The sequence below is a fragment of the Arachis stenosperma genome, chromosome 10 (genome assembly GCF_014773155.1).
Source record: "Arachis stenosperma cultivar V10309 chromosome 10, arast.V10309.gnm1.PFL2, whole genome shotgun sequence".
Lineage (NCBI taxonomy): Eukaryota > Viridiplantae > Streptophyta > Magnoliopsida > Fabales > Fabaceae > Arachis > Arachis stenosperma.
The window spans coordinates 2,068,878-2,087,642 of record NC_080386.1 but is presented as its reverse complement, the minus strand read 5'-3'; the positions used below and the strand labels follow the sequence as shown (position 1 = coordinate 2,087,642).

Below are 18,765 nucleotides of genomic sequence, written 5' to 3'. Positions count from 1 at the left end.
GTTGCGTCAACTTACCCATGATACTTCTGAGTCTTTTGGCCAGGATCTTGGTAATAACTTTGTAAGAGACATTGCACAAGCTGATCGGACGCATATGCTTCAGGTTCATTACGGGTTCCACTTTAGGTATGAGGGTAATAAGTGTTTCATTAATATCTTTTACCTTTTGTGGATTCTGAAAGATATTCTGAACAAGCTGACACAAGTCTGTACCAATGAGATCCCACTTATTCTGGTAGAAAATTGCCTGCATCCCATCTTTTCCCGGTGCTTTGAGGGCCCCAATATTAAAGAGAGAGTCTTTAATTTCATCAGCAGAGATGTTCCTACCAAAACTCTCTAGCTCTTCATTGCTCAACACAGGAAAGGCTTTGCTCAGAACAAAGTGAATGTCAGCCATATCATCAATGTATAAGTTTTTAAAAAAGGAGGTAGCCATGTCTTCTAAAGCTGAGCTTTCTGTAATCCAAACCCCGTTATCATCTTATAGAGACTCAATCCTGTTCCTTCTTCTACGTGCCATAGTTGTGCCGTGAAAAAACTTGGTGTTTCGATCTCCGAATTCAATCCAGTTGCATTTGGACTTTTGGAACCACAACAGTTCTTCCTGCTCTAGGATGACCTCATAATCAGCCCACAAGTCTTTTTGAAGTTTTTCAAGAAACTTGTTATTTCTATTATTCAAACTGTTATTTATACCCTGAAGCCTTCTAAGAATCCTTGACTTTTTTCTGTTAATATCTCCAAAAACCTCAGAATTCCACGTCTTCAGAGAGATTTTAAAATTCTCAACACCATTACTCCAAGATTCTTGGACCCTCTAGTTATTGGAGACCAGATTATCGAAATCTGGATGATTTAACCAAGCTGCCAAAAAGCGAAAAGGACGTCTTCTCCTGTTGGGGAGAGCAACAGGAGAAAGTTGAAGATAAATGGGGGAGTGGTCGGACTTTAAAGAAGGTAAATGTTTAATGGAAGCTTCATGAAATTTAATTTGCCAATCAATATCGCTAAGAGCTCTATCCAGGCATTCAAACAAGTTACCTCTTTTCCAAGTAAAGGGGAAGCTAGAGAAACCCAAATCCAAAAGGCCTACATCCGAGACGCAAGATATAAAATCGGGGTAAGTATCACCACTTTGAGAAGGAGCTCCTCCCCTTTTTTTCATAACTGTGTAAGATGGCATTAAAGTCGCCAATGGTGCACCAAGGAAGATCAACAGAATTCCGAAGATCTCGAAGATTATCCCAAAGTGACTTACGCATCAATCTCTGAGGACTCCTATAGATAGCCGTTAGCATCCAGGGCATAGAATCTCTACCTTCGATCTTCAAATGAATAAACTGAATATGTTGCTGAATAGCCTCCACTTTCCAGTAATGGAAATCCCACAAAACCCAAATACCTCCCGAATGGCCCCTGGCCTCTTCCACACAGCAGCTATCAAACCCTATTTTATTTCTAATAATTTTACCCCGGTCCCCACTGATGTGGGTCTCAAGTAAAATGATCAGATGAGCTTCATAATTTCTCCTCAAATCCCTTATAAGAGTGGGAAAACCTTTACCACCCGCTCCTCTACAATTCCAACAGATGATATTCATAAGACGTAATAAAGAAGAAAAGGTCGAATAGACCAACACCATTAAGAGGATCGGTTGGAACCCCCTTTGTTATCCAATTTGGATTGGCATTGAGAGACTTGCTCTTTTAGTTTGTTGTTTGAAGACGGGACCCCCGTGCTGAGATCCGGAGGTTTCTTCGGTGACTCCACCTCCACGTTCTTTCCCTTCATCTTCACTGAGAGGGGCCGCTTACTCGAATGATCACACATGAATTCACTCTTCGCAATGTTATCTTCAAATAGCACATTCACTCTCTTTGTCATGTCAAAGGCTTCCCATTGTTGTTTCTCAATTTCCCTCATACGATTCAAGATCTCTTTTTCTTTCAATTCGGTCTCGGGGTTCCTGGAAGAAGAAATTCTATTTTGCATTACTACAGAAGCTTTAGGAAGGATAGGGTTCTTTTCTTGGACCTTTGCTTTAGTCTTAAAGCCTTTCTTGGGCAAAATTGGCCCAATTCTTATGGTAGGGTTTTTTTTATTTGCTTGTGGGTTTTTACTTGCTCCTGGCCTTAAAACCTTTTTTTGGCCAAGATTAGATTTGATAGGTCTTTCTTGGGCTTCCTTTGGATCAAGCCCAACCTGCATGGTGGCTTGTGAACACAAGTTCTCACAAGGCTCATTTTGACAATTATTCTCTTCCACATTTAAGATATCAAACCTGCCAATGAGCTTTGGCTCTAGTGGCATTTCTCCCCCCTCCCCACCTCAAGGTCTAGGGTTCAAACCCTAGAGAATGCAATTGAGGAAAATTGTGAAAATATGTGAGGAGTGTGTGGATGTGTTGTGTACATAGGATTGGGGGTTGTCCAATCCATTGGGGTACCTAGGATTGGGGGTTGTCCAATCCACCGACCAAAAAAAAAAAAAAAAGATATCAAACCTGGATCTACCTTCCACTTTTTGCCTTATATCATCTGTAGCATCTTCCACAATGAGAAGGTTATTATTAGAAGGAACGGATTTAGTTAAATTAGACGAGATTCTTTCCTGTTTCTTCCGGACTTGCCTCCTCACCATCATCCACGGACCAAAGTCAGGGGGATCCTGATTGAGCCTACTATTGTTATCTTGGCTTTCCTTCATGCCTTGATTATCGCACAAATCATGACTTTCCATATCCACTGTTGGTTCCCCGGAGACTCCCGTTCTCGGCTGAGCGTCCTTGGTCGCAACACCTTCACTGCACTGATCAGCCCTGTGCCCATATTTTCCACACGAGAAGCAGATGAGGTGGAGCCCTTCATACTCTATGTTAAGAATATTTTCCATGACCGAGATTCGTGGTACAAGTTTTTTAGATAAATCGATTTCCACACATATTCTAGCAAACTTCCCTCTTGATTGAATAGACGTAGTTTTGTCGATCTTGAGCATATTTCCAATGGTGGATCCAACACGCCACAGAAAATGGTGGTTATATAGCTCAATAGGTAGGTTTGGAATACGTATCCATGCTGCTATTTTCCTGACTGCACTCTCAGAAGAGAGAAAGAAAAGCCTCCATCTTTGAACAATAAGATAATGTCCGGCAATCATCCAAGGTCCTCCAAGAAGAGCATGAGTGTAATCTTCCTCATCTGAAAAATGAACCAAGAAATAGTCACGATCCATATCAATAATATTAATCCTACCTTTTTTAACCCAGTCTCTATTTAGACGTTGTTCTATGAAGCCTTGGTGCACTCTTTTGCCAAGAACTTTGACAATAAGTGCTGCTTTCCATGGTTTACACCATTCATTGAATTCCTCCTTAGAGATCGGAATGACCGGACAAGGGTCAAAGGGCTTCTCGCCCTCAGAAGGGCCACCTTCCTCCATGTACCACCGATCTTCCGGATTAGGAGTATCTTCCTCGATCTCATTGGTAAGAAAGGAATGATCTTCTGTACTAATTCCTGGTGTTGATAGCAAAGAAGCTTTATAGGAGATCTTGGTCTCTTCATGGACTTTCGAGAGAATCTCATCAGCTACTTCCATGTTATCTACATGTTGGTTGAGATCCAATGATTAACGATCTTTGACTTTTTTGGTGCTTCGTTGCACCTGATCATCTTCTTGAGGCGAAACCCTACCAGAGCTTTCTAACGACATTACTTCTGTCATGCATGCCTCTTGTAAAACTTTTAAATTTTTAGTTACTAACCCAATACTTATTTCAGATCAAAGTGCTACAACAATTTTTGTACTATTTGATGGCGAAGAAAAAAAATTGTTGGGCACAACTGCTTCAAATCTAATAACACTTCAGAAAAGTAATGACATTGAAGCACCATCCCAATTGAAAAATTTGTGCAACCTTATAATTATATTTAAAGTCAAAGTAAATGATTTTATTCTCAAAAAAGGTTGTCAACAATACACTGATATCAAGATATTTGTTTTAACAAAAAACACTTAACCTCAACACCCATTACAACAAATAAACAGGTAATACTAAAAAAAAAATCACTTATTCAAGACATCATTTTTATTTATAATTTAAATTATTCATCGATTATAAGACCCAACTTCATCAACACTAATATCATTAGACGAAGATCACATACTCATCGAGAGATTAAGGAGAAAGAAAATCATACAAATTCAATACACATCTTCGAAAGAAGAACATACATACAAAGATGAAACAAACAACATAATAGAAAGTGCATACAATTCAACAATTCATAAAAAATATGTCTTTCCAATAACCTATTACAGAAAAAAAACGCCACATAAGAAGACTAAGTCCACCAGCTAAAACAAATACAAAAATCAAATTATCAAATAAAAATATCACTGTACAACTCTAACATCCAAATCTTTTATATTATAAATTATTTTAAATAAAACACCTTTTAAATTTAACTTTAGTTTACACATATTTAATTTAATTATACAAAATATAACAATTTTTAATATTTATTATATACTATCATTAATTTACCGTCTCGTCCTGCGCATGGCGCGGATCTCATTCTAGTTATATATAGTTTTGATACTCCAAAATATTCTTATCAGTGATGAGGAAGATCTGAAATTTTTGCTTCTTCTTCTTGATGATGATGTTGTTGCTCAGTGCTATCATCATCTCTCAAATGATTGTCCCTTCCAAAAGAAGAAGAATGATCACTTATATTATCAGATATCACTTGAACTGTTGATCTTTTTGCTATGAATCTGCATTGGAAGTGTAATCACCCTTCTCCAAATACTCTCATCACTTGTTGTGCCATTATGTTCTGGTGCCAATTCTTGACTTTGGAGACACAACTTTTGCCATGGCATTGCTGATAGTAGCATACAAATAGTGGAAGTGGCACCGGAGATGACGAATAGAATCCACAAGCTTCTTAGACTCAAGCTTTCCATGCCATTGGAGGTCATATTGTTGGAGCATTTCTGTGATGCACTAAACAACCATTCCTCTTCCAACTTCTTCAGCTCTCCATTTTCTGAGAGATGTAATATAGCTTTGGAAACATCTCTTGTCACCGGGGAGCCTTTCTGGAACATCTGCATCAAATCATTTGAATGTTTTCATTCAAAACATAATATGATATCATAATCTTTTGTTTTACTTGGTGAACAAAAGTTTTGTACTATTTTTTACTTACAAAGCCTAATCCTCCAAATCTAGTTCTGGGAGTGGAGGCAGTGTATCCATCACAATATTCACTAATGAATACTTTTTCATAGGGTAATTCAAGAAATGCAGCTACTATGCTACCATTTGCAAATGCATCAATATATCTGTCTTCACTGGTAATGTTGATTATGTTTTCTGGCTTGAACTTCTCCACATCCTCTAGGTAGTTTCTGACAAATGAGTCACCATCACAACCAATCTTCATGTTGTTCTTCTTCAGCCACTCAATGTCTCTGACATTTGGCTGCAGCTGCTTCACTGTGAGCATTGAAGAAAGACTTGCAGTGTAGCTTGAATTAAGAATCAGAACTAGGAAGAGCCATGATACCATCACCACCCGAGTTAACTTTCTATACATTTTCTCCCCTGAAAAATGAGAAAATTTGGCTTCATTTTACTCAGGTTTGAAACTTCTAAATTATTGGAACCAAATTGAAAATTGAGATTGATACTAACTGTGAGCAAAGAACAAAGAGGAGAAGGTAAACCAAAGAGCAGTGCTGATCTGGCTCTTCCAATTGCCATGAAACTCTGGATTAGGTTCTTTCTCAAGTAGCCAAACTACTAACATTGTATAGATCAAGATGGCTCCTGTAACTGTCCAAAGTTGCCAGGTAAATGGCTTGGTGAACATCCATGCTGATTCTTCAGACTTTGCTGGAACTAACATTGACAATCCTGATTCTGCATATGGCACAGTGAAGTCCACATATGGCAATCTTTCCTCTAGTATCATAATATCCCCAATAACAGCATCATAACTCTTCCAAAAATACAAAAATAAATAAGATAGCTGGTTGTATTTAGAATAAATTATAATTGTAACATTTTGATAAGTGAACTTGGACATAATTGCTCATTGTAATAGACTTGGTCATACCAGTATTACATAATATGATAATGGTTAATTAAGAATGGAAAAAAGGAACAAGGGAAAGCATAAATACCTTGTTATAGACTAATTGAACCAAATCAGGATAGGTGCAATTGATAGCATGGAACTCATAGGGTAGATCATACCCCAAAATTTTGTGCACCTGCTCAAAAATCTTGATGCAGAATCCATCATAGTTATCAAGGTTTTGATTCTTGGCATAATCAACCTTGACAAACCTGGAAAATGTAGTTCTGCCTGGGACCGCGATTTTCATAGGTTTTTGTTTAGTAGGCATTTTCCATCCCTTTGGTGTCCTTTGCAAATTCCCAGGCCAAAGTACAGCATTGAAGCATTCTGAAACATGGTTACCATTACCACCATCTTGTCTTGTTGCATGGAAGCTTGTGGAGAATCCATGTTGCTGAGTCCAAAAGCACAACTCTTTGTAACTCTTCCCAACCACATTCACTACCCTCAAGATAGGATTCTGCAGCAGTTTTCCATCTTCAAATTCAATATGGCCACTTAAACCAGAAAATTTGCTTGACTGTATTTCTCTTAGTAAGGTATTTGTGCTGCTTTTGCCATTGCTCATTCTGTCCAGTGCTTGAGTCACAATGTTAATGCTATCATATGCTTGCAAAGCAAAAAATCCAGGCTTTCGGTTATCTTCTTCGGGGCTTCTTGGCCAGAAAGTTCTCTGAAACTGAGCCTCAAAATCTTGGTACTTGTTGTTTCCTTCAGAGTAGTAGTTCTTGATTCCTATAGCTCCTTCCATGTATGAAATGGAAGACTTGTTGATGGAGTCAATTAGATTGGTTATGCTCTCTGGGATTATCCAAACTGATTCTTTATCCACAAGTCCTATATTTGAAGCTTCTCTGAACAAGTGAATCACCATTTCTAGTGATGATTGCAGCACAATAAACACTCGCGATTGTTGAGTATTCATTAACTTAAGTAGCTCGTCTTGCACTAGCCCTCTTGGATCATGCAAAGAAGAAATTGGTGGAAGAATAAAATTGTATTCAATCATTGAATTTGCATCTTGGAGGGCCTCAGATAGCAGGGCTAGCATCCCTTGTTCTCCACCATAGGCATCATCTTCATAGATGGCTATTACCCTTTGCCAGCCATAAGCTTTGACTATATCCACAATGCATTTTACATATGCTCTGCCACTGTTGGCCATTCTTACCAAAAATGGCCACCGGATTGACATCAATGGTGGAGTAATGGAAGGTTCTGCATAGGATATAATAGGAACTTGAAACCATGATCCTATTTCAGCTATAAGAGCTGCTTCTGGCCATGTGTGGAAGCCTAAAATCACTTGCACTTTCTGCATTCTTATCATTTCTTCCGCTGCAAGAAAAGTCACACAATATTCAATACTAAAGATGCTAAGTTAATAATCCTAATGCATGAAAAAAAAAATCTTTTATTTTTTTTTCTTATCATATGCTAGATATAGTACTAACCAAGAATGGTGTCACTTATGGGGTCCATGCTAGAGTTATGAAAATGGAGAGACAACTTGTAGTTCTTTGAAGTGTTATTGTAAGTTTGTGCTGCAATTTCCATGGCTACTCTCTGCTCTTTCCCCACACGAGAATTAGCATCCATAATCACCTCAACTGATATAACTTTGTTGCCTTCATTCTTGGCCTCATGTGAGTTTGCATTCATGATGAAAACAAGAAAAAAGAAGAGCCAAGTCATTGCAAGTGATTGAAGAATAGTTGAAGGGCAACAATGCATGCTGCATAAACAGTTTGTTGGAGTTTCTTTTGTATGTTTTGATGCATAGGCTTCCTTAGAAATTTAAACTTTGTGATACAAATTAAAGGGATCTAAGTGGGGCATGGAATTTGAGAAATGAGACTTTGTCAATTGTGAAGGATTGACTCCACAACATTTGAGTCTTGAAGAAATAGTTGGATATCAGAAGCGAGAGACACAAGACTTTTTATTACACACAAATAATGATTATTACACACAACATTAGTGTCTATTAACGATCATGGTAGGTGTATATTAAAATCAGCCATCAATATAAAATATATGTTGGAATACAAAATATACCTTAAAAATAAGTTAAAAATCAGATATGTAAATATAGATTATTTATACTATATAGTATATTTTAATAAATGTTATATTAAAAATATTTTAGAGAACATATTATAAATAGATTTTGAATTTATTTATTTTTAAAAAAGACATAGGTTATTTATATTAGAGTTATACAAAATTGCATTTTTATTTTTTTATTTTTTAATTTGCATTAGTGGCTACACTTTGTCTTTTTTTATGGTTTTTTTGTTTGTAAATAATTAAAAAAATAAATGAATGAGAATGAAAAATATATAAAAATGTTATATTAAATTTAAGAAATTTTTGACAATTAGTATGAGAGATTAAGTGCATGTTTGGGCGCCATTATTTTGTTAAAAAAAGATCTTTTTTCAATGAAAAAAGATCTTTTTTTATTTTTTAACGTGTTAGGCAAATTTCTAGTAGTAAAAATAAAAGCACTAGTAAAATCAAAAAAAGATCTTTTTTGAGAAGCTGTAATTTACATCTTTTTTTAAAAGATCTTTTTTCCTTAAAAAAAAGATGTTTTTTATGTAATAAATAAACAAAAAAGTACTTTTATATTGTTATACCCAAACATAATTGATAGATAAAAAGACCTTTTTACATGAGATATCCAAACATAAAATTACTTTTACTTCTCTATAAGATCTTTTAAAAAAAGATAACTCGAAAAAAGATCTTTTCTTAAAAGCTCACCCAAACAAGCCATAAGAAATGAAGAGTAGTAAGAGTTTTAATATGTATAAATTGTAGAAGTTGAATATTTGTAATTGAAATTTTTTATAATTATTATTATTATTATGACACTTTTAATATATGTTTATTGTATTTAATTAGTACTTGATATTTCAATTGAATAATAATAGATAAGAGTCTTTTGTTTTAATTTTTTTAAAACATTTTACTAAATAGTGATTGGTTGATTTTCATCTTTTGCCAAGTCATTAGAATTACTGATGTGGCATCATTAGTAAAGAAATGACTTAAACTTATTGTGTAGAGAGTTGGTATAACTTTTATATATTATAAATAAATGCGCTTGTATATATAACAACTGTCAAATTACAACTTTATTTTTTACTAATCATTGTGTTATATGTTGAGTTGAAATTTCACTTTCTTAATAATAATATGAACGCAATCCGTGCTTCATAGTTCATGAGTAATTAATAAATTTCCGGGATAGATCATAGATGCAAGTCTATGTACGAAATCTAATTAAGAGTTCCTCCAAAAACTCATTAATTAATGATCAGGATTGGACATTTTGTTTTCTTGTTTTCTAAGTTTTGTAAATATATGTAACAAGTACGTTCTTTTAGTTCTGGACCACAAGAGTTGATAGAAGACTATAAGAGTAGACAAATTTGGATAAAAGATATGTGATGCAAATGAGTTCTGTAATGGTGGCAACAATGTAAAAGCCTTAAATTTTTTTTATTTTTATTTTTTTTTGTGTAAATACTATGGGGGACCGAAGATTCCTATAGCAAATTATAGGGCTGAATCTTGAAATAAGACAATTTTATGTGAGAAAAAGAATGCATTTATAGAAATATCGAAATCACAACTATTAAAATTTAGAAGTCCAACCAAGTTGGGTTGGTCTAGTGGTTAGTTCACTAGTCCGCTTAAGCAAATGTTCGGGGTTCGAATCCCGCCTTGTGCATACAGCAATCTATTGGCCAGCGACAAACCCTTAAATGAAGCTCAGTACCGCGGTAGATTAGTCCTTGCCCTGCCGGATTGGGGAATACCGTGGGAAACCAAAAAAAAAATTTAGAAGTCCACTAAAAAGACTAAGAGACAAAAAGTCTGAATTTATTGGCTTGTGTAGGGACGAATATTCAGTAATCAATACTTTTACTGGTTTCTGGTTGGCAAGAATATTTCATGATGCTGGTAAGTATGAAAGCATAAAACTAAGGAAAATTCTACTGTGCTGAATTCAATATTCCTCCGCAGCTGCTGATGAAACCTGGGGTGCCTGTGGTTGGAACGCTGTCCAGAGAGAAGGAGTGGCGTTCTGAAAATCGTGGTTGATGATGCCAAGAAAAGTGATGGTGGGTCCCGCAGTTGGCAGGGGCTGTGCCAGTTGTCCATGATTAGGAAAAGGATTTACTGATGATAATGAAAGTAGTTAATGTTAATGTAGCCGGTGTAATTAATAATAACTTTTATTGAATGAGTGGGCCTATTAAATAATAACCGGGTGGAGTTGTGTTCTTGGGCTGCTGGCCTTTGAAGTTGGATTTTTTTAGGGTTGGGGGAGTTGACAAAAACCCCTAGGATATTATAATGGACTCGGAAAAATTTATGTAGGTTACGTTACCCCAACAAAACCAATGGGCCTTAGTAAGAAAAAATAATGAGATTGAAATTTTAATGTGAAATAATTTAGTTTTAAGTATTTTATTAATAATTATAAACTAGTTATGTGTATACCTAATTAATAGTTTATTTATTATTTTAAACGATAGACAGGATTAAATAATCTAATTATCTATTGAAGAAAGTGAAAAATTTATTCAAGTTTAAGTTATTAATAATTATAACAATTAATTATTATAAAAAGGTATATCTCTAATTAATAAAAAATTTATATTAATGGCTTGTATGCATTATTATAAAAAAAAATTGTTTATAAAGACAATAAAATTAATTAAATAATTAAATTTGAAGTAACTTATTGATAATTATACTAATTAATTATATTATATTGAATAAAGAAATGACATTAATTATCGAAACAATAATAATTAAATAATTTAATTATTTGTTGAAAAAGTAAATAAGTTATGCATGTGGAATTCATTAGTAATTATAAGAATTAATGATATTAAGTAGTTATATCTTTATTTAATAATTTATGTTATGTTCTTGCGTGAAAAGAGGTTTGTGAGGTATAGCCTGTTTTGTTAGGTAGCGTTTGTTTTTGGAGACAGGACACAAAGATATAGACAGTACGTATTTAAATTAGTGTTTAGAAGCAAAGACATGGACACTGAATATATTGAATCCGACGACGCACTATAACCTCCACGACATCTACGGCTAGGGTTTCAATTTTGTTAGAACTTTCATTAGCTTCAGACAGAACGTTCGGGGACACTTCACAGGTGAAGGAGAAGTGGGGTAAAGTCCATGGGTTGGGCCATTTTCTTTTTTGTTCTTTTCGGTATTCTATTTTCCCCAGGCCCATCAATTTTTTCATCTAACTGAGGCATGAGACTTAACAAAAAAAAGGCCCAATTACACTACATTAGATTTAATCTCCAATTAACTACCATGCTGTTACTTCTAATCAATCTCATTATCAACCTCGATTCCCGCACTATCACTGATTGTGGGACCTTTTACTGTACCAAATACCTTCCACTGCAACACATGCAAAACCAATATCTATGTCAGCGGGACACGTGTTTCCACCACCTTAAAACAACCAACACCCACACCTGCTGAGGAATCTTTCTTTCAGCACACTAGCACCTCCCTAAAACTAAACCAAAAATATCATTTTTCACTTCAACCAATTTATATTATTGAATCAGCTGGATCCCTGTTAGATGATAAATAATACAACAAATATTATTGAAAAAATGGTAGAATCTCATTTCAGGTGGTTTGTATGTTAGGAGAAGATCGACAAAGCATCCGATTAGGAGGGTAGGTGGTGAATGGTCGAGAAAGACCAAACAATAAGACTATATACATAAGGTGGTCAAAGGATATTTATGTATAACCGATCTTATGGTAAATATGATACATAAGGCTGCGTTTGTTTTTTAGAAAACAAGACATTGAGAACAGGACAGGACAACACAAAATTGTGTTCTTGTATTCTGTTTGGTGATAAACTAGAATAAATTATAAAAATCCAATTTATTTTCATTTTTTTCATTCAAAAAATTTGAGATGAAAAATATAATAATAAAAAATATAATTATGAATAATTAACAATAATAATGAAAAAAAAGTAAAAAATAAATTGTGTCTCTTGTTAGTGTTTCTGTGTGCTTCCTGTCATGATGGATACAAAATACACTAATTCAGTGTTTCTGGACACAATGTCTCTGTCCATATCTCCTCTGCTAAACACGATCGTGTATCTCTATGTCCCTGTTCTGTCTCTATAAACAAACGCAGCCTAATAGAACAGAATGATATGGTTTGATCTATGTAGCCGATCCACCTAATGAAATAAGACTTCGCTGTTATTGTTGATTGTTGTTATTGGTTTGTTAAAAAAATGAGGCTGTAGTTTCAATAGTATGCTTATGGTTATAGCATTCTTATGACAGCTGAGTGGGAGCGTTGTGGATTATTTGCTACATACTCAGAAGTGCTTACACTCTCCCACCTTGATGAATTATTCCTAAGGCGCACCCCTTGTGTAGTTGCAGCTCTATCTAGTGTTTTGAGGCTCCCATTATATAGTTCTGTGCTCAATCTAAATGCCCTCTTCAAAACACTATCCTCATCTTTCATTTCTTGTTGACTTGCTGCTTCTTCTTGATTATGATGATGATGATGGAGCCATTTTGTCAGCAATGCCAGCACTAAGCAAATGGTGGATGTAGCAGCACATATGGCATAGAGTCCCAAGAAATTGCTGAGGGTCAGGCTCTCTGTTTCAGGGGATAATGTGTTTGAGCATTCATTGGAAGGTGTCAACCATTCATTTTCCAATTTCTTTAGTGTTCCATCTTCTGCTAGTGTTAAAATTGCTTCAGAGAAGTCCTTTGCCATTTGAGATCCTTTTTGGAATACCTGCATTTGGATTATGTATCATATTATAATCACATATATAATGTGAATCAAAACTTGAAAGTGAAAAAATAAAATGCATAACTAAAATTAAGCACTCACAAATCCCATTCCTCCAAATCTATATGCAGCTGTGGTTGAAGAATATTGATTGCAATACTTATTCAAGAAAACCTTCTCATATGGACTCTCAAGAAATAGAGCAACAATTTGTTTGGTCTTGAATTTTTCCACAATGTCATTCTCACCATCAACATCTATAATTTGCTTTGGATGTAATTTATATACATTCACCATGTAGTCCTTGACAAAGGTACTGACATTGTCACATCCAACTGGTAAACTATTTTGCCTCAACCAATTAATATCTCTTCCAGATTTCAACTTTGTAACAGTGAGCATTGAAGAAAGGCTTGCAGTGTAGCTTGATGTTAGAACAAAACACAAGAAATAGCCATACACCAACTACTACTCTTGCAGAGTTGCTGTTTATTTTCTCTCCTGTGATACATCACAAATCAAAACCATGATACTTATTGTTCCGTCCGAGTAACCCAAGCCGACCTTCCTGCAATCCTAGCTTTTGGTAATCACAGGTGAATGGTGCTGCTGTTCGTCAAGGCGAGGTATAGGTCGGCTGTCTTCAAAATACCGCGGGTGGAACACCTGCAAAAGAATCTCCGACGCTCAAGTCAGAAGAGGTCTTTTAAAATGAATTGCGAATAAAGTAAAAGAAAAAGAAAGAAGTAGTGATGCCGTCCTTTATGTCGTCCTCTTCAGCCCTTTTTAAAGTGGAAATTCCTCCCGTTAGGAGATTGGCCTCCGAGATATTCTCGGCCTTTTCTGGAGTGGTTGTTGTCAGGATCTTTTACCTGGTCTTATCCGACGTTTTAGGAATGTAGATAACATCGACTTTATTGCTTTCTGGGCCGAGGTTAATGGTCCATATCACTTATTTTACAGAAAATAGAAGAAAAATCAAAAGCTTTGATGTTACTAATTATACTTACTGTGAGAAAAAAACAGAGAAGAAAAAGCAAACCACAGTGTGGTGCTGATCTGATTTTTCAGTGGTCCACCAAATTCTGGATTCAGTTTATGTTCTAAGAACCAGATGATAAACATTGTGTTGTGTAGATGAGGATGCTACTAGTTGCTATCCACATTTGCCAGCTAAATGGTTTCATAAACAACCATGCTGATCCTTCAGTCTCTACTGGAAGAATTAGTGATAAACCTGACTCAGTGTATGGTTGAGTGAACGAAACATACTTTGATCGATTCGCAAGGATTGTTACATCTCCCACTATAGCATCATAGGACTGCACATGAGTATGATCCACAGCAGTAATATTAGTATTTAATTTTCAGAAAGAAATATTGACGTAATAATAAAAAAAGCATGCAACTATGAACATGATTTGGAACTAGTCCATGATTAAGTATGCCAAAGATGCTTTTGATATGATTTTATTTGAGGTCCTTAGCAAATTGCTTGTACAATTCAGTGTTATGATTTGATGTGCATATATTCCAGATGATAAATAGCATAAAGTAAAATTTCTTTACCTCATTTATGACATTTTGAAAAAGACTGTCATAGGATTCATTGAAGGAATGAAATTCATAGGGCAATAGGTCACCATAGTTGTCACTCAGAATTTGTCTTATTGAGTAGAAAAGATCAATACAGAAACCTTGATATTGATTTTGTGATACTTCCTTTACAAAGTTTTCAAAAGCTGGGTTTACAGGAACTGCAACTTTTAAAGGGTTTATCTCTGTTGGTAACTTCCATCCCATAGGAATATGAACAGTAGAATTTAGGCCTCCAGGCCAAACCACTGTGCCAGTTATGTTTCTTGTACCAAGATCATCTCTTTTCTCTATGTCTTCCAGTGTTTTAAGAGATCTTTCAAACTTCAATTCTGGGGTCCAAAAGTCCAGTTCTGTGTATCTGTTATTAACCACATTTATGACTCTCATTCTTGGAGTGTAGGATAACTGACTTTCTTTGAAACTTATGCTCCCACTTAAGCCATCAAAATTGCTTGACAACATTTTCTCCATGAACACTCTTGAGTTGCTAGAGTTAGCATTCATTTTCTCCAATGCTTTTGCGATCATTGTGATGCTATCATAGGCTCTTAGTGCATATAATCCTGGTTTAGATGTTCCAGCTTGGAAATTCTCTTGAAACTGAGTATAAGCAATAGAGCTTGTAGAATAGTAGGTTTTGATTCCCAAAGCACCCTCCATAGAGGATAAAATGGTTGTGTTGTAAGATTCAAATGTACTAGTACTCCCTTCATTGATTATCCAAGCTGAATCTTTTCCCATCAATCCAATTTTCCTTGCTTCTCTGAACAAATGTGTTACCATAGGCAATGATGCTTGAAGAACAATGAAAACCCGAGATTTTACTTGCAATAGCTTAAGCAACTCATCATGAACAACCCCTTTTGGATCAGTTAAAGAAGTAAATGGTGGAAGAACTAGTTGGTACTCAATCTCAGAATCAATCTTTTGTAGAGCCTCAGATAAGAGGCTTAACATACCGGAATAGCTGCTATAAAACTCATCTTCATATATTGCTACAACCTTTTGCCAGTTGTATGAATGGATAATATCTGCTATGCAGTTCATATGTGCAGTGTAATTATCAGCCATTTGAATCAAGAATGGCCAACGAGTTTGCATTAATGGAGGTACTATAGGTGGAGCAGAGAATGAAATAACTGGCACTTGAGCTTTAGCTCCAAGATCAGCAACTAGAGCTGCTTCCTGCCATGTCTCCATGCCAATAATGACTTCAACTTTCTTCTTAGCAATTAGTTCCTCAGCTGAAAACCAAAAAGAACTTAGACTAAATTGGTTCAACACTTCACAACTTTTATGATCAGATTAGTACTAGTACCACTCACCAGCTGAAGCTGCTTGTAAAGGGTTCCTGCCAGAGTCAAGGAAGGAAAAAACTATGTTATGAGTTTTTAAATGGTTATTGAAAGTTTGAGCTGCAATCTCCATGGCTCTTCTCTGCTGTTTTCCGGTATCAGAATTGACATCAATGACAACACCAACACTTGCATTTTGAGGAGTTTTGGCAGCTTGAGCTTCTAAAACAGAGGTGAACAGGATCAAGGTGATTATTATAGGAAGAAGAAGCAAAATATGTGAATTCATGTTGGTCCTAATAGGCAAGTTTAACCATTTGCAAAAAAACATGTTATTTCCAATAAACGAAGCATAATAGTTATATACATGTATTCAATGGAGGGAACTGGTCATAATCTTATCACACATTGGTGTTGAATTGAAAATTATTCATTTGTTCTTGTTCCGTCCTGAGTGCACCGAGGTATATGGCTTTCAGTCGAGCAATTGACTTCTTGACTAAGCTATACGTCGTCTTGTCTCAATGGTGCGGAGTGACCTCGGTTTTCTGGAACACGGCGGCGGGAGCACCTGCACAAAGCACTCCGACGCTCAAGTAAGTATATGAGTTATAAGAGAATAAGAATAATATATGAGAATGAGTTCTGTAACCTGCCCTTCGTGGTTGGGTTGGTTTTGGCTTTATAGGCGAGTGGTGTGTTAGTAAGGGCCTAGTTTGTTCCGATGTATATGGTAAGCGCCGTTACCAGTATCTGACTTGTGCAGAGACGTGATTTGATTTGAGAAGTGGGTTTCGTTGTTGTGGATAACGGTTATGGGATAAGGATGACTTAGTCAGAGGTTTCTGTTTTGTTTCCGTGGTTCAAGCTCGGTTTCAGTGTTGATCTTGTTCCCGAATATAGTGGGGTACACATCATAGCCCCCAAGTTCGGCCAGTGTTGTATGTAAGAAATAGTGGGCGAACTTTAGTTGATTTGTTGCTGACTTCGTTTTTGTGGCTCTAGTTTTTTTGTTGCTGCTGGGCCTCCGTGGCCCATTAAAGGATTTTGAAAGGAAATTGGGATGACTCTTTGGTTTTTCTCGTGACTCGTTTACTGTGTCATTATGTGGATTGATTCCCCACGTTGACGGTAGTTATTGACTAAGGTTCCCACTAATTTAGTGGGCTTTGTAATAATAGCTGCACTTCGCTTCGGGACTCTACATTTTGCTGCTACATTTCGTCTTCTTTTTTTACAGTTTACCCTCCCTCATGTCTTCGCAAGGTTAGTGTTTTTCTTCATTTACTTTTTTGTTATTACTGCTATGGCGAGAGAGAAGTTGAAAGTGGTTGAGGAAAGGGAAGACGACCCGTATCATTGGGTTCATGATGATGTTAAGACTCGTTCTTCCTCGTTTACCACTGCGGAGTCCATTTCTGATTTGGGTAGTTTGACCATTGCTAGGGTTGGTTCTGCTGTTGCTGTTGAGCTTCTTCCCTGTTCTGATACTGATAGGGTTTGTGAAAGGAGGGGTGATTGGGGGTATTTCTATATGTATACCCCCTGTATCTTTGAACTAGGTGTGAGATTCCCCTTTACTTCTTTCGAGTGTGACGTTCTTACGCAGCTTAACTGCGCGCCTTCGCAACTTCACCCTAATTCGTGGGCATTTCTTCGTGCCTTTGAGTGTTTGATGGATTTCCTCAATTTTCCTTGTTCTTTGCCACTCTTCTTCTCTTTGTTTCAGTCGAAAGGTGTTCGAAAGGGTCTGTGGGTTTGTCTTAGTAGTTTTCCGGGTCGTTCCTTGTTTCTCTTGTACAAATCTTCCTTCAAGAATTTTAAATCCCTGTTTGTTAAAGTTAGGGCAGTCGAGGCCGAGTACCCGTTCTATTTGGACAATGAGCTTAGCGAGAGGTTTCCTCTTTACTGGTGTTCTGAGCCGAGTCAGATTCTTGAGGCTTCCGAGTTGAATGGGGAGGAGGAGTCTCTTTTGGATTTTTTGGTTGAGGGTTTTGCTGCTGGAGAGTGTCTATCAATTTCTGAGCTTCTGCGTTTGTATGACTCTGGTGATAATGAGGGCCTGAAAGCCTATATAGGTATCCTTGTTTCTGTTATTAGTTTTGCTGAGGTTTGTAGTGTTTTCTAATCTTTGATGTTGTCAGGTGGCCGAGCTCCTATTATTGATCCGACGAAGTTTCAGTCTTTCCTGAAGAAGAAAAAAGAGAAAAGTATTGGCGGTGTGGGGGTGCAGAAGGACGATGGTGGTCAAGTTGCTCATTCCGCTGTCCAGCCGACCTCTTCAAACAAGAGGAAGAGGGATAGTGATGAGAAATCGTTGGAGATTACCTCGGAGGGCGAGCAGGAGGCTCGGGGAGGTGGTGAGGTTGCTTTTGATCGTCAGAAAAGACTTCATGGCTTTGTTCCAGGGTCGAGTTCTCAGTCTCTGTGGAGTGAGCAATTTGATTTTGCTGGTCTTTCGGATAGGGCATCTCAGTATCCAGGGGACATGCTTGTGACTCGAAGAGTTGGCGTGGAGGCCCTTGGGAAATTTATTCAGGTCGGTTTTCTTTATGGTCGTCTTTATTTTTTTTTGGTCTTTGATCCTTACACTTCGTTGTATCTTTGTAGATCGTTTCCTCTCGCCTATTATGTGTTGGTCGTACCGCCGAGCTTATAGGCGCCGAACAACAAGAGGTAGTAGATAAAGCTTCTCAGCTTGAGGCGTCTTATAAAGAAAAGATCGCTGAGTTGGAGAAGTCTTTAAAAGAAAAAGATGATGCCGTGGTTAATGCTGTAACCAAGGCAAAGGATTCTGAGAATGAGGTTGGACGTTTAAGGGATCAGGTTCAATTGTTGCAAGCTGAGATCAAGGAGAGTGATGTTGCCAAAG

The 18,765-nt window shown here is 36.6% G+C and overlaps 2 protein-coding genes and 1 pseudogene across 2 annotated transcripts; all 3 read right to left on the bottom strand.

Annotated features, from left to right (window-relative positions):
• Positions 1–1,130: 1,130 nt before the first annotated feature.
• Positions 1,131–3,604, bottom strand: LOC130955425 (uncharacterized). Its single transcript, XM_057882273.1, has 3 exons — positions 2,508–3,604; positions 1,731–1,970; positions 1,131–1,578 (listed from the first exon to the last, which is right to left on the bottom strand). Exons 1-3 carry the CDS (start codon positions 3,602–3,604, stop codon positions 1,131–1,133), a joined length of 1,785 nt encoding a protein of 594 aa, XP_057738256.1.
• A 708-nt stretch (positions 3,605–4,312) lies between these two features.
• On the bottom strand, positions 4,313–8,037 carry LOC130956466 (glutamate receptor 2.7-like). Its single transcript, XM_057883512.1, has 5 exons — positions 7,614–8,037; positions 6,203–7,497; positions 5,712–6,018; positions 5,224–5,621; positions 4,313–5,122 (listed from the first exon to the last, which is right to left on the bottom strand). Exons 1-5 carry the CDS (start codon positions 7,891–7,893, stop codon positions 4,748–4,750), a joined length of 2,655 nt encoding a protein of 884 aa, XP_057739495.1. The 5' UTR covers positions 7,894–8,037; the 3' UTR covers positions 4,313–4,747.
• Positions 8,038–12,513: 4,476 nt separating this feature from the next.
• Positions 12,514–16,182, bottom strand: LOC130955424 (glutamate receptor 2.9-like; annotated as a pseudogene).
• Between the last annotated feature and the right edge of the window lie 2,583 nt (positions 16,183–18,765).